The sequence below is a fragment of the Cetorhinus maximus genome, chromosome 19 (assembly GCF_964194155.1).
Source record: "Cetorhinus maximus chromosome 19, sCetMax3.hap1.1, whole genome shotgun sequence".
In the NCBI taxonomy this organism is placed as follows: Eukaryota; Metazoa; Chordata; class Chondrichthyes; order Lamniformes; family Cetorhinidae; genus Cetorhinus; species Cetorhinus maximus.
In genome coordinates, this window is record NC_135897.1 from 48,778,263 (window position 1) to 48,801,021 (window position 22,759).

Sequence of the window (22,759 nt, forward strand, 5' to 3'; positions counted from 1 at the left end):
TTCATGTTTAGCACGTTGAATATTCAGACAGAAAGCAACTTCATGATATTGAGACTTAAAGTAATTACCTTTCAATGTAAACAAATAGACACAGGGTAATAAGTGTGCTAGTAAGTCATGGCAAGTTATTTTCTTTAACAAATTGACTTCTCTATATGTACATTACAAGCAAAAAATATTTTGTTTTCAAATTCATTTGTTCCATCATCCGCTTGGTGTTAAATGATGTGAATTCCATGCATTCTTTGGCTAAAAATTATCTGGTGACGTATTGTCTGACCCCTATCAACATTGCTGTATTATTTGTGGATTTTGCTTTCACTTTCTCCAGAAAAGCATTTCACCTGAACTTGCTGTATGAAGAATTTACAAAGAATCTCTGTTCAAATAATTACTGCCACAGTCTTATCAAAACACTTCATAATACAACCTAGCAAGTTACATTATTATTTAAAAATATCAGCGGTTAATTTTCTCTCTTTAAGAAGGCAACTTTAAATTGAAAATAAGTAAATTCGTGAAAAATATCCATATGATCCCTAGCAAAAAGTAAATGTTGTTTATGAAACATTTCCTGTATCATAAATTCGATGATCAATTGTGCTTTTCCCTTTCATTAAATTGCTTTCATTTGAAATTCTGTAATGTGAATCTGATTTGAGAATTATTTTAACAAAATTGTTTCTATTTTTGTTCTGTCTTTACTGTCCTGTTTCTTTATAGTTCAAAACTGACTAGGAAACTTCTGCAGGTAAATCTGAACTTTGAGAAAGGTGCTTCACTGATAAGGATCAAGAATGTATTTCATAAACTTTTTTTGCTGTTATCAGATTTGAAATGTAATTAAATTTAAACTGAAACATATCATGAAGCTCAGTGAAGGACCTCATCAATAATTTTTTTTCTCTTCAAGTTTTTAAAAATACTTTCATGAAACCTGCATCTCTATAAATTGTTTTCTAATTGTTAAAAACAGATGCCTTCAGTGAAAGGATCCAGTAGGGATGAATATCCAAGATGTAATGAAAAGTTTCAATTTACATCCTTAAAATCTGCAATCAGAATGTTAAGGCTAAATTGGTAATCTTCGGATGACTTTCTTCAGCCCAAGGTCAAAAATATGTTCTTCACACAAATTGGGCAATAATTCTTACCAACCTTTGGGATCGGCAAAACCACTGAAAGTATATAGGGCACTTAAATTTATACAAAAGAATATGGATGTTAACATTTATAATTTGAACTTGTGAGGCAAGGCTAAAGAGCCCTATCTACCAGTTACAATGGTGGGGGAAAGAGGGTGGATGTTTATTGCAGCCAATACCCATACTCATCAGATGCAAGTACCTCTCCTCCCAACTGGAAGCCAGACCAGTATTCGGAACCAGTGCTGTGGTTTCCATTCACCAGCATTGCCTGGACTGGGGCTCAAACTGACCCCTTCTGTCTCACAAGTGGGAACTTTGTCACTGGCCAGTGGTCCTTCCATCCAAGTGCAAGAAGCCTGCTATTTAGAGGCCATATTCTAGGCTTTACTTGCTGACACTCTCTGGAGTGGGGCCTGAATCCGTCATCTGATTCAAAAATGGAATAGCTACCATTAAACCAATATAAAATTATTGACCTTCCTTAGAAAACTCACTTTCTGGTCATTTGTTTTGCAGAAACAAAAACAAACACAAGCTCAAATAAAAAGCATTGTGAAGATAAACGCATGGAATCATCATTTGTTTTACCTCACTGTGTTCCATTAACTGCTGCCACTGAATTTTGTGGATCTCAGTCACAAGACTTGACGAGGAATATTTCTAAAGCATTGTCTGTAAATACAGAACATTTTTCATATAACATTCCAATACATGAGCATAGTTCCTTTGAAAATCTACCCTTCAAAGAGCAGCATCATGCTAAGTCTGTTGATCTTGATGAGGTTTGTGATGAAGGACAGTTGCACAAAAATGAACTGTTCCAATTTGAAGATAATCAAATTTTGCGTCAGCTGACCAAAGAGAACCTAGTACCAGAACAGAAACCCACTGAAAGACAACAGGAACCAAATGTGGAAATTGGCTCAGTTCCATTTTGCAATCCAAAGCTTGTAGAAAGTGAAGAAAATATTGAAAAAATGGAATCTAACAACAAGGCGCATTATATCACAATGTCTTCTATTTGTTCACCAGACCCTGTTAACAATTTTGATGCTACAAGATCTTTAGCTTTGACTCCTGACAGCACAGTCTCTCATCTGATTGATGCCATGTCTTTGTCCAATGAAAGTGGAGTAGGCAGTTCTATTTCAGCACTCATTGCACAGTTTGAAACAACAACTGACAGAACCAATCTGACCATGGTTTCAAGTTTTCATGGGACCGGCAATCATACATTAAGCATGATGTCTGGACTGTCACATACTTGTGGCTTAGAAATGAATGCACCTGCAGACCCACTGTGTAGGAATGTTAAAACCAAGAAACCATGTTTGGATGTAACAGCAGATACTACAATCTTCTCTAGCCCTGAAACATCAGACCATTCCACATATACCATAATTCATGAGGAAGTTCTCTCTCCAGTTTCCTTGCATAACACTAGAAATGGAAATACATTTGATAGAACGTTGGAGGTCACACTAAATAAAACCTTAAATCCTCTGGATATCCATACAAGTACCTTTGTAAACGCAAATACATCCAGCATCTATGATGCAAGCTGGAGCTCAATGGATGCTTACAGTAAATGTGATAGTACAACAGCCACAGGTATGGCAGCTGATGATACAATTCTTAATGTGTCTCTACCGATTGATTCTTTTTGCAGCAGTTTAGTCGAAATGGATGACTTTGAGTTTCCAGTGTCAGGCGCAGAAAACTGTAATGAAAATATAGGCCCAGAAAATTCTTCATCAGCTTGGAATTTTTATCAGTCGGGCAACATGAATGGTGAAAAACTAAGCAATTGCTTATTTTTGGAGGACTTGCCAGCTTCAGCTGCAGATAAAAAGGCATTGTGTACTTCTAATACGAATAATTGGAATCCACTGCGTTCAGCCAAATGTAGAAACTCACCAGACATCCATCCTTTTACTGCAGCAACTCAACCGAGTGCATGTAAATCCAAGAGTCTTGGTGATCTGACTTCTGAGGACATAAGCTGCACCTTTGAAAGCAAATACAAATTCATCAGCAAAGGCTTTATTGTGCCATGTATAAAAGATCAACAAACGTCTTCCCTTAGAAATGTGCCACAGCCTACTGATGCTTTAACAGAACAATTACGCAAACTTGTATCATTAGAACAGGAGGAGAATCAAGAAACCCAGGTTTCAAGTATAAGGCCGGAATCAGGTTACCAAAGGGGACTAGTAAGAAAGCTCTCATCCAGAAGCCAGAGCAGAGTCCGTTATGTTGCTAATAGGGCAAAGCAAATTCAGGAAGCCAACAAGCATAGATTTTCTGGTGGTGTGGTTTTAAGGAATAAACCCCCCATACAGCACCATACAGTTAATAGGCACTCCACAGGTTCCTACATTGCAGGATACCTGAACCAGCTTGAAGAGGAAGGATTGGAAGGCCGAGGTATTCCTGAAGGTTCTTGTAGTACACTGCATCACATGTATCTCGATAACTTTTACACTGACAACTCAATCTTGCAAACTGAACCCAGCACTGTCAGCGAGCCAGAAATTTATTTCTTACTTCGACTGTGATTTAGGATTTTTTAAACATGCCATTTGCAACCTTTTTAAAATGACTGTCCTATTGAAAAATCATTTTAGAATGAAGTTTGTTGTGTATTTCCTTACCTGTTTAAATATGTAAGAGTTGTCATCTTCTTAAAAGTATGTCTCTGATCTTGACTTTTATGTACAAAGTGTAGTTAAAGTTGAATGCATAAAATTCTATGTTAGAGCCTGCAAATGAAAATCTGCTGTTGTTATGGGTCTTTATACACATTACTCAAATGCTTAGTGGTGATGTGGGAAGTTATTCAATTGAGTAAATAAATCCATTTATGTAGCCGTGATTTCTATCACATTTGTATGCTTTGTTTTTGTAAGTTTGCTCAGATTTGTGAAAGTCACATTTTTTTGTTTGATGAAATAAAAGCATGCATTTCATTTGATGATGCTTAAATTTTGTTCATAATTTGAAGCACATTTTTGATCTATAGATACCAAGAAATAGCATTTAAAGGACAAATTTCCTTTGTATTTGTGCCCCAGGGATGCTTGTAATTGGGACATAAAGCAAATAGCCATTGAGAAATGAGTGCATGAGCTATGTATGTAATTAAACTGAATTTCCTCAATCTTTTACACCCACCTATTGATCCCCGCGCCCGAACGAATCTTAGCTCTGCTGCTAGGCTAAACGCCACACATGAAAATTTACTGTAATTACAATGGTTCAGAATGGGTTTAAAATTAGCTCCAGAATTTTAGGCACAGCAGGAAACATAACCTTATCTATTGTGGTTTTTGTCAATTTTTGAAAACATTTCTATTATTTTCTGTATTTCCTGTTTATTTGAATGCATTTCTTTGGCATCAGTATTGTGACATTAAAAATTAGAAAGCTTCTGTGACTGCATTTTCTTCTAATGTGTCTAATGTGCATGATTGATGTTTAGTAAGGCTGCAAATTTTAATTTTAATTTTTAAAGAAGAAACATGTCAGTCTGGTACTTTCCTTGGGGCCTGATTGTTCATGCTGATTTCTGCTTGTTTTCATCAATTGTTACATTCAGGCATACAGTGATTAGGTTGGCATAAATTGACATTTGGAAAATTGGCGTAGGAATTGGAGTAATTTCAGATGCAACTTCACGATTATGCCTCCTTAGGAAAATGCACTCCTAAATTTCTATCTTTAAACACATTATTTCTGATGTCTTTAGTTTGTTCAGAATAAATACAGACGGGATTTACTTTTATTTCTGTGTCATATCACCTAAAATGTAATGCTCCCATTCAAGAAAAGAGGGAAACTAAAGGCCAGTTTGACTCAGTCATCGGGGAAGTGCTGGAATCTATTATTGTTATGATCCCAGCTGAGGTTACCCCTGGACAAGCCTGATCCCAGACTGGAACCCAGCTTGATAGATCCTAACTTTTATTTGTTTGTTTAAAAGTGGAAAGTAGCTACTGAACAAAGTCACAGGTGCCACGTATGATGAATTTTTAACAAAAGAATAAAACATTTATTAAACAAGGAAAGATTAACTATATTACAATACTCCTTTGCCCACAACTATACCTTTACAGATATATACAGATTTGTAAGGATAACACAAGTTACAAAAGGTATCTTATACTGTAATGTTCACAGTAAGTATACAGTCCATATCAATAGGCACCCTGTGGTCAGACACATCACATGCTGAAACCAAATGATATGCCACCTCAATCAGATGCTATGGATCTCTCCTCAACTCTACCCAGACACTTGTCACACCTTAGACCAACCGGTCTCACTGCACTCCGTCTTTCACACAAGGGTCTCCAATCTCCACTCTCCAAGACCTCACCTTGGAATCTTCTCCCAAACCAACGCTTTCTCTCAGCTGCCTTCTGCAAGGGTTCACCTCCAGGGTTTCGAATTCTCCTTCCGATGTTCCTCTTCCCTGGATTACCATATGCATTCAAGCTGTCTTCCACGCACACTCTCTCACGACTCAACTGTCAACTGTACCACTGCTTCACATGCCCATAGCAAAGTTACAGACCTTCAGTTCTCTCTTTCAAGCTGTTCTCACTTGAAATCTGCTTCCTGCAGCTCTTCTCTCTTTAAATCAGAAGCTTGGAGCCTTTCTCTCTGCCCCTCACTCTTAACTTCATTTAACAGGACCTTTTCCCAGGTTCCTGTACTTCCTTTGCCTAGATGGTCTTCCTGGGACTTTCTCTTCTTCCACCCCCCCTAGATTTTTTGGGTCTTTGCTTTAGCTTGGGACTTGCTATCTGTACCTTCTAGGCTGCTTCTGCTTTACAGCTGTCGTCAAACCAACTGAACTCCAACAGCTTCCAAAGCAAACTGCTGTTTCTCTTGTGTGTGTGTGTGTCTGTGGGAGGGACCTGCCTCTTTGGTCCCCTGTTGCTAGGCAACAATTCAATTCTTCTACCCTTGTATATTTACCTTCTCGTTAGGAGCCGTAAAACCCCACATTAGAAATGCAAGCACCTTTTTAAAGTGAAACTAAACCTCCATTTGACCTTTCTTAACACACAGATACAGAAATACAAATCAAACTTAAACACTAAAGCTAAAACTCATTCCTAACACCTACAAATACCAATATAACTTACTTAAACTGTCTCTATTTCCTAACATTATTAAGAAGTCTTAATGTACTTAGAAAATCATAGTATGATCAGACTAAGTCAACATGGTTTTACAAAAGAGAAACCGTAATGGACAAATTTATTACAATTTTTTGAGGCTATAACTAATAGGGTAGATAAAGGGGAACCAGTAGATGTAATATACCTGGATTTTCAAAAGGCATTGAATAAGGTGCCATACAAAAGGTTAATAGGCAAAATAAGGGCTCATGGAGTTGGAATACATTAGCATGGATAGAGGATTGGTTAATGGACAGGCAGCAAAAAGTAAGGATAAATGGGGCATTTTCAAGTTGGCAGGCTTTGACTAGTGGAGTGTCGCAAGGATCAGCTATTTACAATCTATCGTCTTCACTGTCAAGTCCCTTGAATCAAGGATGACATCTACTCAGGTCTAGAGTTTCTGCCATGGGTCTTTGTGTGACTGAACCAGCTGATTCTCAACCCACAGATCTTTGGGCACGTGGGGCAGGATGCTCAATGAGGTAGTGGGATCCGGAATGCAGGATTTGCTTCCTTTTTTCCCTTCCCTGCCACTGTTCTGCCTTATCATTAAGACGTTGTGACTCATGACGTTGCAAGTGATAGACAAGCTGTCACCATTTTGAACAATTGATAGCAGGTTTCTCCAAGTCATTAATGGAAAGCTTCAAAGTGTCTTAGAAGCATTTACTTTTTCTTCCCGTGGAACATTGGCCATTTAAGAATTGAGAAAACAGGACTTGCTACAATTGTTTTCCAGCCATTCAGACATAGTGTGCAGTCTACAGTTTAGTTTTGGCACAGAGGTGACTGAGGTTAAAGAGGTTTCCACCTAGGAGGTATTTAATACGACACAAGAGGCAGTTTGAGGTGAAAAGCCACTGTCCAGTAGATTGTAGTGTGGGATCTATCACACAGCCTTGCTTGACCTCAATCTGGATTTTGAAGGTGCCTGTTTCAGAACTCCCACTCAAGGTTGTTGCAGTCATATCATCATGAAGCAATTGCAGGATTGTGATGAAGTTTCTTGGACACCCAAATCTTTGGAGCACAATCCATAGGGGCTTGTGATTTCTTGAGTCAAATGCTTTAGTCAGGTCACTGAATGAAATGTAGAGTTCCTGGTGGTGTTCTTGACATTTTTCTTGGAATTGTCTGGCAGTGAGGACCATGTCACAAATTCCTCTGGAAGGCCTAAAGCCACACTATATCTCTGGGAGGATTTCCTTAGCCAAAGGAAGTAGGTAATTCAAGAGAATGTGCCTCAGGAATTTCCCTGATATTGACAAGGTGGAAATACCTCAATAGTTTCCACTGTATGATTTATCTTCCTTCTTGAAGATAGTTACAATTGTCACATTCCTGAATCAGGGGGTTGGGGACTGGGTGGGTGCTGGGAGTTGGAAGGGAGAGTTCCTTTTGCTCCCAAATCCATAGGACAAGTACATGGAGTCCTGATGTGAGCAAAAGCCCACCAGCTTTAAAGACCTTAGCTGGAATACCATCGGGGCCACGGGCTTAATTGTTTTTCATCCTTTTGGTGCTTGTTGTAGCTCTCCCATTGATGATGGTTCATCCATGGGTTCTACCAAAGGTACTGGGGGGTACTGGAGAGTATCAGCTGCCACTCTGTATACATGGTTGAGGAGTGTTGAAAAGGTTCCTCCCAGCATTGACAGAAGGCATTGTCATCCTTAAGAAGGAAAACAGCATCCTGTGAGCAAATGGGATTTTGTCCATTTCACTTGGGTTTATAGATGGCTCTGGTGGCTTCAAAAAAGCTTCACATGTCATGCTGCATTTTGTTAGATCTCTTGGGCTTTCTCTTTTCGCCTCATGTCCTTTATCTTTCAGATTTGTCTTTGGCATCAGCCTTGAGCTGTTGGAAAGCTGCCTTCTTGACCTACGACCTTGGGTTGTTCTGTCAGGCAATGAAGGCTGATTGTTTTTGTCCTAGGTGGTAACATATTTCAGCAATGTTCTCATCAAACCAGTCCTGGTGATGATGATGCTTGAACCCAATGGCCTGGACACAGAATTCTGGTACAGCTGACTTTATTTGATTCCACTGGAATTGGGTTGGATGTGTGAAGATTTTCGAGATTGGTTGTGAGCTGCACTTGTAATTCCTCTCTCTGATTGGGCTGCTTTAGGGCTGAAACATTGATCTTCCTCTTGGACTTTTGGGCCTTGCAATGTCATGAGGCAAGTTGGATGTTCAACACCGATTGAACAATTCAATGACCTGTTCAGCAGGCATCAATCTCCCACATGGATCGAGTAATACAGACAAAACTTAGATCTTTAATCTGAACAATTACATAGTCCTGGAGGTGCCAGTGCCTTGATCTAGGATGCCTCCATGTGGTTTTCTATTTATCCTTCTGGCGGAAGAGGGTGTTTGTTATAATGAGGCTGTGCTAAGCACGCTTTTCCCACCAATGATTTTATCCAATGACTCCACTCCAGACATCAGAGTCATGGCCAACCCTAACATTAAAGTACCCCAGAAGGATGATCTTTTTTAATTTTTGGATGACAGTGAGGACTTCATCAAGGTGAGAATGGAACTTTTGCTTAACATCGTCATCAGCGTCAAGGGTCGGGGCATAATTGCTGATGATGGTGGCATATTGATTATGGCTGAGCTGTAGGTAAAGTGTCATGAGCCTTTCATTTATATAATTGACAAGTTCTGGCAATGCATCCAAGATCCTATTCCAGATTGCAAAACCAACTCTATGGACACGAGGGTCACGGTCAGCCTTTCCATTAGAAGGTACATCCCCCTGGAGTCATGAAAGCTCACGTGGTATGATTGCTGTTCTTCTTTCTGCATGGTGATTCTTGAGATTATGCATGAGTGTTCTAACATTCCAAGTTGCAAACCTTAAAAGTTTTCTTTCTTTGACTACAGAGATATTGGGCGGAATCATCCCAGATTTGCAGAAGTGGGCAGGTAAAATGCCACATTATTTATGCATTCCCAGAAAACATGCCGTTTCCATGGTAGGCGGGCTCTCATTCACCCGCCCGCCATCACCTTACAGCTTCATCACGCCGGGTGCCATCCAGCCGCGTGCACACATCTCAGTGCTTCCAGCCCACGACTGCTGCAGGGAAGATGTCCACGAAAGGCCAGAAGACTGCAGCCCCAGGTTTAGTGACGTGTCACTGGAATGCCTTTTGGACAGCGTAGAGGCCGGCCGTGACGTCCACTACCCCCGCTCTGGCCGCAGGATGGGCAGCGGCGTCACCAACCAGGCTTGGGAGCGCCAATGCCCTCCAAAAGAGGACAGCCACCCAGTGCCGCAAGTGGATGAATTACCTCCTTCATTCTGCCAGGCTAAGTCACTCTTCTCATCACTGACAACTTACCAACCCATCACACATCCACAGGGCCCTCACTCACTGCTGGTTCAAGGGACATCACCATTCACTCTCTCACACTTGCCATCATTGTCCTCATCCTGTCTATGGGACCACTCACCACCCACACATGCCAGGCATACTTATCATCCGCTCTGGCAGGTGTCCTGCTTACGCTCTCTCCATCCCTATTCATGCAGGACAAGCTGACGCACAACAAGAGGGAGAGGTTGGAGGCCAGTGGAGGAATGTCTGAAATCAAGGTCCTCACCAACTTTGAAAACAGAGCCATTCAGCTGGCCAGTGACAATCTGGACCAGCCCTGTGCTGATGGTGAGGTCAGCACTGCTCTAATAAGTGAGGGTCCAGCAGTGCAACATCCATCAGACAACCATGCTGTGAGTGATGTGTCCTGTTTCACAGGCCACTGTCATGCTCTAATTATCTCCCCTTGCTTTTAAAGGCACATCTGCCAAACAGCCAATGGAGTCCATGACCCAGGGCCTCCAATCAAGCCCCGAAGAAACCTCTGAAGAGGGATCTAAAGGCACCCTCCTTGAAGACCCATCACAGCACTCACCCACACCCTCCAACAGCGCAGAGACACGCACTTCGGTGGGGCCTAGCTTTAGAATAGCGTCGGGAACACAATCTGATGAGCACATTGCACTGTCTGATCCACAGCAGGCGGCAGCAGGGACTCCCCTGGTGTCCGGCACTCGGAGGACTGCTGGAGGCCAGACATTTGCTGAGTCCAAGACAGATGACGAGCCTCTGGAGTCGGTCATGTCACAGTTGCCGGAGCTGCAAAGGCAAGCTCAGGAACATCAGGAAGGGATGTCCGCTGCACTCCTCAGATTGCAAGGCACGATGGAGGAGTCCATCCGTCTTCAGGCTGAGGTGATAGCATCGGCATACCAATGCACTGATGTCAAACCGGTAGGATGGCGGCCATCATGGAGACCTTAGTCCAGGGCATTGGTCCTGCACTGCTGCCCGGGCTCAACTCCATCACTGATGCCATAGTTGGCCTCCAACAGTGTGTATGTGAGAGGCATGCTGGGCATCTTGATCTCACTCTAGCTTCCCCTTCTCCTCAAGAAGTCAACCAGGGGCCCTCAGGCACCCATAGTAAGGAGGATCACCAGGTACATACACTGGGGCCATCCATCCAAGTGACTCTGGGAGTGTCCAGCCCATCCGAATCCCCCCTTCCTGTGACCTCAGCAACTCCAGCTCCACAGGCCGAGGAGGGTGCCACTGCCATGCAGCAGGACCCCGAAAGCAGGCCGGGGCTCTCCAAGTCTTAGTCCTCCAGAGGATGCCCGCCAAGGTCATCACAGTCAGCAGGCTGCCTCCACCTCTGCTGTGGATGTCCAGGGAGCACCAAGATGTAGCGGCAGGGTCAGGAAAGTTAAGAATGGGCCTCAGGCCTATCTGTTCCACCACAGGGATCATTCTTTGCATCCAGTTCACACCAGAAGGTTGGCACTTTGCAATTTCTAGAAGACGCCGTCTTGGACAATGCAGTATAGTACTGTCATGATACTCCACTATATCCTGTAGCAAGGTTTGAATCCACAAGCATTTGATTCGGAGGTCAGAGTACTACCAACTGTGCCAAACTGATTGGTACTGACTTATTACTTTGCTGTCTCTGTCCCTCCTTCCACTCCTGCCGATTTATTGTTTCTGTTAGAATACTAGTTTTGCAAAACATGGACCATGATGAAAGGGATTATTAAAAAACATGGGAATGAGAGAATTTTTTAATGATCAGCTATTTTATCTCATGGCATTTTTGTAGTAGGCATAAAGACAATAGAGAGAAGATTCTGATGGGAAAAGTCAAGGTCAGTACCAAACTGTCAAGGAACCAGACAAAATACACCACGGGCAGAATTTTGCCCTTGTTGGGCTGGCTCGGTAGGGGCAGTCAGGAAGCCAACCGCCGTTTTTTATTCGGGGCTGGACCGCGATTTCATGCTGGCGGGCCAATTAAGGTCTGCCCAGCGTGAAACGTGAGCAGCAGCGCTCAGCACTGCCTGTGTGGGGGTGGGGGAGGAGCGTGAACTTTGTACATGCGTGCGGGTGCATTCTTGAAAATCTCCCTTAGGCAGCTCTGTGCTGCCTCAGGTAGATGAACAGTTTTCAAAGTAAAAAATAAAGTTCTTAAAAATGTTATAAAACATGTCCCCTCACGTGACATAGTCACATGAGCAAGGACATGTTAGTAAATAAATTTTTTAATTTTTATTTAATGTTGGAAACCATCCTGCCCGTGGATGAGGTTTATAAAAAATTCAAAGGCCGCTTGGCCTTTTCGCCTGCCTGCCAACCGTAAGGATGGACAGGAAGCAAACAATTTATTTTAATTACCTCTTTAATGGCCTTAAAAGGCAGTTTGATTGTTGTCAGGCGCGCTGCTGACTCCAGCACATGCCTGCTGACCGAAATATTGTGCGAGTGCGCGATGATGTCATCACAACGTCATCGCGCGTCATTTTACGCCCGCCCGCCAAGCTAAAAATCAGCCCCATTTTAATGAGGGAGGGAAGGAGAGTCCAGGACTCTCTGTCAGCTTCAGTTCTACATGAGTATCATGGCATACAAAATGGCAGCGCTGCCCAAGCGGAAGGGATTAAATTCCAAATTTTCCACTTGTGCTCGTTTCTTTTTTTGAAATGCCTGCCAATTATTGATCAAAGGAAACTAACGTTAAAATCATCCTGCTGCTTATATTATGGGATATTTTGAAGTATCATAGAACATAAATGAGCTTTCATGTACAGTTCTTGAAATCATTTTGAAAATTGTTTATATAAAACAAATTCTGTTTATTGGTGCAAGCCTCTCAACCATGCGAACAGGTGATAAACAGAATTGACAGGTTCTCAGTCATGAAGGAACAAGGGATCCAGCTGTAGCACTCTGACCCTCCGGCTTGTTTATCTTACAGGAATCGGCATGAATTTCATGCATACTCTCCTCTGAGAGGGTGAAGTTTCCAGCAGGTGTTGTAAGTTCAAACTGAAACTACAAAATCTTAATCATTAGTTTTGTGTCACATGGAAGCAGGAAGCAGCTCATATATTTTTAATGTATATTTCTAAAATGGTAACGTTTGTTGACCAAAAAAGTGGAAACTATATTTACACTCAGGCATCTAATGTAAGATGTGGCCTGTGCCTGTAATTCTCCACACACTTCAAACATTTCCTTCTGTCCTTGTGGGCAGATGCCAAGCAGAAACTGTCCATTTTCCTAAAGGATGGAAAAGAAAAGCCAAAGGATAATCACTTCATGAACACAGACAGCTCCTACTTCTAAACTGTCATTGGTAGAGATTTTGCTTAGGTTGGCATCATTTGCCTTCATGTTTCACCAGCCTCCCTGCCCACTCCCAAAGAGCAGCAAGGGAGTATAAGAACATAGGAACATAAGAAATAGGAGCAGGAGTAGGCCATTCGGTCCCTCAAACCTGCCCCACCATTCAATAAGATCATGGCTGATCTGCTCCAGGCCTCAGCTCCTCTTTCATGCCAGCTCCTCATACCCCTCAACTCCCCAATATTTCAAAAATATATTTATCTCCTCTTTAAATACTTTCAGTGATCTAGTCTCCACAACTCTCTGGGGAAGAGAATTCCAGACGTTCACTACCCTCTGAGAGAAGAAATTCCTTTGTATCTCAGTTTTAAATGAGTGTCCCCTTATTCTGTAACTATGTCCCCTAGTTCAAGATTCCCCCACTAGTGGGAACATCTTCTCAACATCTACCCTGTCAAGCCCCCTCAGAATCTTGTACGTTTCAATAAGATCACCTCTCGTTCTTCTAACCTCTAATAAATAAAGCCTAACCTGTGTAGTGTTCATCTCCAGGTCCCACCTTGGCTTTTACCCCTATTCTTTTGGGTTATAAGGCTAAAACACCTCACCCTGGACCACCATTTCCACCTCCCCTTCAGGTTCTTCCTTTACCATTTCATCCTCATTCACAGCCTTTTTCACTGAAGTCTTTTCCAGCTGTCAGGCCTCAATATCTGTACAGAGGTCCTTTCATCTTCAATTTCAATCTTCACTTGAACTCAATCCCCCTCACCGACCACCCCCCCTCCCCCCACCCCCCCCCTCCCCCCCACAACCCCCACCCCCGCCACTCCTAGAGTCAACCCTTTACTTTTTTGTTTAGCAATAACAACTTGTATTAATAATAATGCGAAGGTTATGGACCCTGACAGCATATGGCATACGGTATTGAAGACTTGCGTTTCGGAACTAGCTACGCTCCTAGCTAAGCTGTTCCAGTGCAACTGCATCACTGGCATCTACCAGAGAAAGTGAAAAATTGCCTAGGTATGTTCTGTCCACAAAAGGACAAGTTCAATCCAGCCATTCACCATCCCATCAGTCTACTCTCGATCATCAGCAAAGTGATGAGTGCTAGTGCTGTCAAACGGCGCTTACCAATAACCTGCTCACTGATGCTCAGTTTGCCTTCCATCAGGGCCACTCATCTCCAGACCTCATTACAGTCTTGGTCAAAACATGGACAAAAGAGCTGAATTCCAGAGGTCAGGTGAAAGTGACTGGCCTTGACATCAAGACTGCATTTGACAGTGTGGCATTAAGGGGCCTATGCCAAACTGAAGTCAATGGGAATCGGCGGGGGGATAATTTCCATTGATTGGAGTCATACCTAACACAAAGGAAAATGGTTGTAGTTGTTGGAGGCCAATCACCTCAGCCCCAGGATATCACTGCAGGAGTTTCCCAGGATAGTGCCCTAAGCCCAAGCATCTTCAGCTGCTTCATCAATGACCTTCCCTCCAACATAAGATCAGAAGTGGGGATGTTTACTGATGATTGCACAGTGTTCAGTACTATTCACAACTTCTGAGATACTGATGCAGTCTGTGCCCACATACAGAAAGACCTGGAGAACATTTGGGTTTGAGCTGATAAGTGGCAAGCAATATTTGCATCACACAAATGCCAGGCAATGACCAAGTTCAACAAGAGAGAATCTAACCATCTTGCCTTGAAATTCAATGGCATTACCATTGCTGAATTCCCACTATCAACATCCTGGGGGGTTACCTTTGACCAGAAACTGAACTGGACCAACCTTATAAATATTGTGGTCTGAGCAGGTAAGAGGCTCAGAATTCTGCACTGAGTAACTCACCTCCTGACACCCCAAAGCCTGTCTACCATCTATTAGGCACAAGTCGGGAATGTGATGGAATGTTCTCCACTTGCCTGGATGAGCTCCACAAACACTCAAGAAGCTCGACACCATCCAGGACAAAGCAGCATGCTTGATTAGCATCCCATCCACCACCTTAAACAGTTACTCCTTCCATAATTGTGGCAGCAGTGTGTACCATCTACAAGCTGCATTGCAGCAACTCACCAAGGCTCCTTCACCAGCATCTTCGAAACCTACAACCTCTTCCACCTAGATGAACAAGGGCAGAAGATGCATAGGAACACCACCACCAGCAAGTTCCAGTCCAAGCCACACACCATCCTGACTTGGAACTATATCGCTCTTCCTTCACTAGCGTTGGGTCTACCTAGACCACATAAAATGTACAGGCTCAAGAAGATCCATATCAAGGGCAATTAGGGATGGGTAATATACATTGGCCTTGCCAGCAATGCTCACACTCCATGAATGAATCAAAAACATGCCTTTACTGCAAGGCACATCCCAAGTTGCTTCACAGGTGCAAGGAAAATTACAGGGTAAAAGTTAAAAATGATGCAGAAGGCTTAGTGAAAGAGGTGGGTCTTGAAAACTTTCTTAAAATACTAGAGAGATTTAGGGAAGGAATGTCAGAGAGGTAAAAGCCAGGAAGTTGAAGGCTCTGCTACTGATGGTGGGGGCAAAGAGAAAGGTGTTGCTCCAATCTGAACAATAGTGTTTTGGTGGAGGTGAGAATACAGGATTGAAGGAGATTTCAGTGTTAAGGTAAGGGAAAGGACAGTAATTTAGAGACAAGGACAATAATTTTCAGTTTAATGTGTGAGGAAAGGGAGCCAGCGTCAGCCAGCAAGGATGGGATGATGAGGAAGAAAGACATAAGGCAAGACAAGATATGTAAAGCAGCATATTTCACAAATTGTGCTTTATAGAAGGTGAAGGAAGGCAGGTGGTGGGGGTTATTAGAATTGGGAATAATTGGAGCATTATCAAGTGAGCTGTAAGGAACAACTGTCTAGATTTATACAGTGCTTTTTTCAGAATAACCTCTCAATGTACCAACAGAGGTATAATCAGACAAAAATTGACTCCAAGCCAAAAATGGAGATACTGCGAGAGGTGTGGAAAAGCTTAGTCCTAGAAGTGTGATGGAGGTATAGAGAGAGATTGGAATCCCCTCCCTGAGTGGCAAAGAAGTAAGAGTCAGTAAAATTGAATATTCTGGAGGGATTGTAAAGCTGAAGAAGGTTACACATACCGAGAGGGGTGAGGCCATGAAGTGATTTGAACATGAGGGTGAGAATTTTAAATTGGACATGATGAAGGATTGGAGAGGTAGGTGGGGGCAATGTAGATTACCAATCTCAGGAGTAATGGGTGAGTGAAGTGTGGTGTGAGATAGGATACAGCTTTGGATGAGTTGAAGAATACAGAGCATGGAAGATGGGAGGTCAGTCATGAAAACATTGAAGTAACCAAATCTGGAAGCAACCAAGTTAATGATGAAAGTTTTAGCAGTAGCTCAGCTAAGACAAGGTGGAGGCAGGAAATACTATGAGGTTAGTCTTTATGATGGAAAGGACACGTGTTTTGAAACTCAGTTCAGGGTCAAATTGGACACTCAGGTTGCGAATAGTTTCGCTGCACCTGAAATGGTCGTGGAGGTGGATGGAATTGGTCAAGGGCACAAAGTTTGTGGTGAGGGTTGAAGAATAAGGTTTTATCCTTCCTGAGACTAGATATCAGAAAAGCACTCTGACAACACAGAGACAGCAGAATTATTGATAAAGGTTGTGGAGAGAGAGAGCTGAGTATCATCGATGTACCTTTGGAAGTGGATTCAATGTCTTAAGATGATGATGCCAAGGGACAGTATGCTTGAGGACACTGATTGTTTCCTTATGACATTTCTTGTAGTAGTATACCTCCTCTGGTAGACCAGCTCTGCAGCTGTGCCTAGATTCCTATCGGGGTCATGATAGGGGATAACGTTTGTTGGTCAGCAGCCAACCTAATGATGGAACAAAGATGGCACAGGATTAATGCATAATGACTGCCAGGCAACTGAACACAGGAGTGGATAGTGAGGAAATAGAATTCCCTTCTATTCCAAAAGATGCCAGGATCATGTTATGGAACAAGGGAATTCGGGTGCAGGCTATTTAATTTTTGGTATAAACCTATCAGAATTTCAAATTACATGAATTCTCATGTATATGCTGTTATAGTTCCAATTCTACATCTCTGATGTGATATTCTTTCATGTCTGGAGATTTGGTCTAATGTTTTGCTTTTTTTTTATATGTTGGGCCTATTCTCATTGGAGTTTAGAAGAATGAGAGGTGACCTTATTGAAACATATAAGATTCTTAGGGAGCTTGACAGGGTAGATGCTGAGAGGTTATATCCCCTTGTGGGACAGTCTAGGACCAGAGGGCATAATCTCAGAGTAAGGGATCGCCCATTTAAGACAGAGATGAGGAGGAATTTCTTCTCTCAGAGGATGGTGAATCTGTGGAATTCTTACTGCAGGGGGCTTTAGAGGCTGGGTCATTAAGTATATTCAAGGCTGAGATAGACAAATTTTTAATCAGCAAGGGAATCAAGGGCTATGGGGAAAAGGCAGGAAAGTGGAATTGAGGATTATCAGATCAGCCATGATCTCACTGAATGGCGGAGCAGATTCGATGGGTCAAATGGCCTAGTCCTGCTCCCACGTCTTATGGCCTTATGTGACAGTGCTGTGTCACTAGGAGTGACGTTTATGAAAATCTATATTTTACTATTCATACTGCTTGAATCATTTGGAACTACTCTGAACTATCAACTAATTTTTGTCAGATTGACAGCGCAACCCATGTTATATAATATTAAAATGTTCAAGATCAAACTGTAAATCAATTTTAAAACATTCTTTGGTCTCTTCATACATGTCATAAAGCCTATGCAAAGTTTTGTACAATCTGATGTGATTTACAGAACCACATGTTCTGATGGTAAACAGAGTTGACAGAATCTTATTCGCCTGAGGAAAAAAGGGTCCCAGGTGTGATATTCACATGGGTCATTTCTGATGAACCTGAGGCTTGTGTTTGTCTCTAAAGTATCAATGCTTTCCCCTTTGAGAGAATTGTTTCAAGTTAGCATGAAATCTAACAGGAATCACAGGTGTGTGGGCATTCGATGATTGATTTCGTACCACATGGGAAATGAAGCAATCTTACAGTTTTAAGAAATAACAAGATAATATCTGGCATTTTAACCAAGCATTTCTAGAAACATTTGCCCACTTGTTCCCCTAGAAAATTGGGTTCAGTATGCTTCAGATTTCAAGACTGGGCATTCATTTCTTCTTAAAATCTGCGAGGAGAGTATTTGTCAAGGCCAGTTTGCAGGGATGGGGTCACAATGCGCAATCACCCCATACTCAGTCGTGTTTAGACAAGGAGCACACAAATTGCATGTTGCCTTCTCATCTAAATGATTTCAGGATGCAGCCAAGTGCTGAACACACTGCTGACTGGTTGCATGCTGAAAAGAGCGCCTATCAGTGTACATTGCTAGCACATGTTTCTCCTCGTCTGCACGCTTAAAGACAGCTTGCCCCTCTTAACAGGGAGCTGCATTCATTGAATTGAATGCAGCCACAGATTGTCTGGAAGAGTTGGTGAGAAACAAAAGCACAGAAAATGGAGTAACAGGGTAAAGAGGTGTGGTAACTTGAGATGTAATATACCTTTAAGACAAGTATTGTAATGTAAGGTCACAAGAGCTTATTGTCCAATAGCAGAGTAGCGCGGGCTACCTCTATGTGGGAGAGTCTTGGTTTAGTTACTGAGGAGTGAAGACAGAGTTTTAATGTTGTGAACACATAAGTATAGTTGTAGAGTTAGATTGTAAATAAACAGCATGGGCAGAATTTTCTGCCTGTCGGGTGGGCAGGCCCAACCCAATCTCCGGTAGGCGGGGAGCCGATCTCCGCCGGAGAAGCGGGCCCCGCCGCCATTTTATGTGGGCAGGCCAATTAAGGCCCGCCCAGCGTGACGTCTGGCGGGAAGCGCTATACGCTTCCTGTGCGGGCGGGGGGATTCCCCAAAAGCGAGAGTGCGCTCTTTCGCACATGCGCACGAAAGAGCACACATCTCCCTGAGGCTAAGTGGTGCCTCAGGGAGATCGCTTACACTTTTAAAAAGATTGAAAATAGAAAAAAAAAATTCCCTAACATGTCCCCCGCATGTGACAATTTCACATGAGATGGGACATGTTCATCAATTACAGTAAAACTTTATTAAACTTTTTAGAACCCTGCATGAAACCTCATCCTGTCAGTGGATGAGGTTTCATGTTTTTTCTATTTGACGCTGGAGCTCCTGGCCTGCAGACTAACCTTAAGGTTGGACGGGCAGGTCCTTTAATTGTTTAACTGATCCTGTCAATGGCCTCAATTGACCATTGACAGGTCGGCGGGCCCACAGCTGATTTTGCTGCGCCCCCACCTTCCTGAAAATTTAAACGGGGCGGGTTGACGTCAGGGGTTCCGCCCGATGTCATCCCACGTCATTTTACGTGTCGGCGAGTGGGCCCCGCCCCCTGCTCGCCGACAGCAAAATTTTGCCCCATGTGTTTATTCTAACAATGACTTACTGATGTTCTCTGTCTGTATCCAGACACAGTCGCCCCAAACAATGCGTGCAACCCAGATCCTTTAGTCCCAGCAAACAAAGGGCACTGGATCCAACAAACTGGCGACAGGAGTAAAAGCACGAAAAGCAAACAAACTAACAAGAGAAAAAGCATGAAAAATCACGGAAGAAATGAGGTAAAAATGCAAGAGAGAAAAATGAAGGAAACCAGAAGAACCAAAATCAGATTGTATCTCGCATGGTAGATGTAAGTTAAAGAAAATTTCCTTCTGAGCATTGAATTAATTCCCTAAAAGATGCTGCAATTTGGAAGAGTAGAGTCGTTTGATCCAACCTTGGACGACTGGTCTCACTATGTTGAGCTATGTGCTCTTCTTCCAGGCAAGCGACATTGTGGGGGAGGAGAAGATGTGCGTGATCCTTCTGTCCACATGTGGGAGTAAGACTTACGGATTAATTTCACAAAAGTTGAAATGTTGTTCCAGTCATCTACACTTCTGGTACATTTTGATCCAAAGAAAGAGTTGATATTAACATGTGATGCATCAGCTTATGGAGTAGAAGTGGTGCTTTCTCATCGAATGCATGATGGGTCAGACGACCTATAGGTTATGTGTTGAGAACACATAGTACTGCAGAGAAAAAGTATCAAAAATTGAAAAAGAAGGCCTGGCAATCATTTTTGGCGTTAAAAAGTTTCATCAATATGTGCAATTTGTTGTCACTTTACTATCATAGCGGATCACAAGCCAGTATTAGGACTACTCAGTGAAGATAAGATTGTACCCCCTATAGCCTCGGCAAGAGTACAAAGATGGGCGTTGATCTGGGCAGTGTATGAGTATACTTTTATTCATAGACCCGGAAGTCAAATTGCGAATGCAGATGCACTCAGTCATTTACCTTTGCAGGTGAAAGATGAGGATGTCCCAAATTCTCGGGAATACATCTTGGGGAGAATTTTCCCCATGTTGGGCGGGCCGAGCAGGCACGGGCAGGCGCGGACCCAATCGCCGCCTGCAATCGGGTTTGCGTCGCCATTTTATGTGGGCAGTCCAATTAAGGCCCGCCCATCATAACGTGCGATTCCCAAGGATAGCGGGAGTGGGCTGGCGATGTGGGAGTGCAATGACCGCTGGGTCTAATAGCAACCTGGCGGCCCGTTTAAATGAAGCGTTGGCAGCCTTGGAAGGGCTGCTCATAATGGCAAGTAGAAGGGCTCACCAGAGGGCTTCTGGAGAGCAGGCCAGTCCGGAGGGTAGGGCAGTGGGGCAGTGGGCCCCTTGGTTTTCAGGTGAGTGCCTAGCTGCCCTCCTGGAGGAGGTCGTAGCATAGCTGGAGGTCCTGCTTCCAAGGGACTGGAGGCAGAGGCCCCCCCACCTGACCAAACGTGCCTGGGAGGAGGTGTCTGAGAGAGTCAGCTCCCAGGATGTGATGTGACGCACGTGGGTCCAGTGCCACAAGGGATTCAATGACCTCCTGCGCTCGGGAATGGTTAGTACCATGTTGGCAGAGGTCACTTAATACAGCCGTCAGTTTTTCCCCCCAAGGCGCCTGGTCAGGGCACTTCACACTCACTTGAGGTGCGGGTGGAGACAGAGAGTGCCCAGGGCGCCGGCAGTCGGAGGATTGCTGGGGACCAAGCACATGCTCAGCAGGTGGTTGATGATGTGCCTCTGGAGTCATCTGTGAAGCAGGAAACGCTGGTAGTGCGGCCGGGTGTGCGGGAGGATCTGGTGGAGATACATGAGGGAATGTGTGGCATGGTCTCCATGCTGGAGGGGTGCATGCAGAGCATCAGCAATGCAATGAGCCTCATGGCCGAGTGTCATGCTTCCTCCATGGAGAGAGTGGCGACTCTCATGGAGAAGCTCCTCCAGAAGAACAATCAGGGCTTCCTGGTGTTGCGCTTGGACCTGCAAACCCTCACATTGGCATTGACCTCAGCTGGTCAGTGCCAGTGTGGGAGATGATTTGGGTACCTAGTGTCCCAGCTCAGTGGCCATCCATCTACGGTGAGCAGGGAGGTCCGAAGCGACCTCACATTGGCGCAGCAGCTGCCTGTTGTCTCTGCAGGCTCCTCTCAGGGTGTTCCGGATGAGGGCAGCAGATCCTCCGCCCCTCTGCCAGTAACCGTGGCATCCAATGAGGCTGCGGCGACTGGGGAGATGCCAACCGTGGAACTGGCCGCTCCCTCGCAGGCGGGACCGTCAAAGGCTCCATGGGCCAAAGAACGCCCGCCAAGGTCATCGAGGCCAACAGGACAGCACAGTGAGCAGGCTGTCTCAGATGCCAGTGCCAGCAAGGGGGGAGCACCTAGACGGAGCACCCGGAAATGTAAACGTAAGGCACCTTAGACACACCACGGATTTCTCACTGGTGCTTTTATGTTGCCCCACTATTAGTCCATTAACACTTGATGTGCAACACCTTTGTAATTGTTTTTTTCTGAACTTCATTTTGTTAAAACATTAAATTTTGAAATGTAAGCATGGTTCAGGGTGACTCCTTTCTTCTGCAGGTGGACAGTTACCCAAGACGTTATGAGTGAGTTGTGTGACATTGATCTTTATTGACAAGGGCCTTAGTTAATGTTATTATCCAGGCTGATTTAGCACTCAGGTATCGAGTGTGGGGCCTGCAGCCCTGGCGTGTGTTGAAGGCCCATCTGTGGTGGGCTAGCTGAAGGTTCGTTGGATTAAAGTCTCCTGGGTGTCCCTGCCTCCTTGGAGTATGCCCGGGTCAGCATCTACCCACTCAGCGTTCTCCTGAGTGTGCTCATCCTTGGACTCACTGCTGGGCTCATTGTGTCTCACTCGTTGCCCTTTCCAGTGCAAGATTGTGGAGCGTGCAGCATGCAACCACTATCAGCGACACACGATCTGGGGGGTACTGGAGTGCGCCCCCTGAGCGGTCCAGGCATCGGAAGCACATCCTGAGAAGACCGATGGTTCTCTCTGCCACAGCCCTTGTGGAGAGGTGGCTCCTATTGTACCGCTGCTCAGCCTCTGTTCTTGGATGGCAGAGAGGCGTCATGAGACACCTTCTGAGGGGATAGCCCTTGTCACCCAGCAGCCATCCATCCACTGAAGAGCCTCAGCACTTGGGAGTGTCTGAGGATGTAGGCATCATGGGAGCTGCCTGGGAACCTAGCATAGACTTGCAGAATCTGCATCTTGTGATCACACACTATCTGCACATTCAAGGAGTGGAAGCCCT

At 43.9% G+C, this 22,759-nt stretch overlaps 1 protein-coding gene across 1 annotated transcript in view; it reads left to right on the forward strand.

Moving 5' to 3' along the window:
* plch1 (phospholipase C, eta 1) overlaps positions 1-3,938 on the forward strand; it is a 131,943-nt gene extending 128,005 nt beyond the window's left edge. Inside the window, exon 22 of the mRNA XM_078564431.1 lies at positions 1,665-3,938. Coding sequence (XP_078420557.1) covers positions 1,665-3,706 — 2,042 coding nt within the window. The 3' untranslated portion in view covers positions 3,707-3,938. The remainder of the gene's footprint in view (positions 1-1,664) is intronic.
* The last annotated feature ends 18,821 nt before the right edge of the window (positions 3,939-22,759 follow it).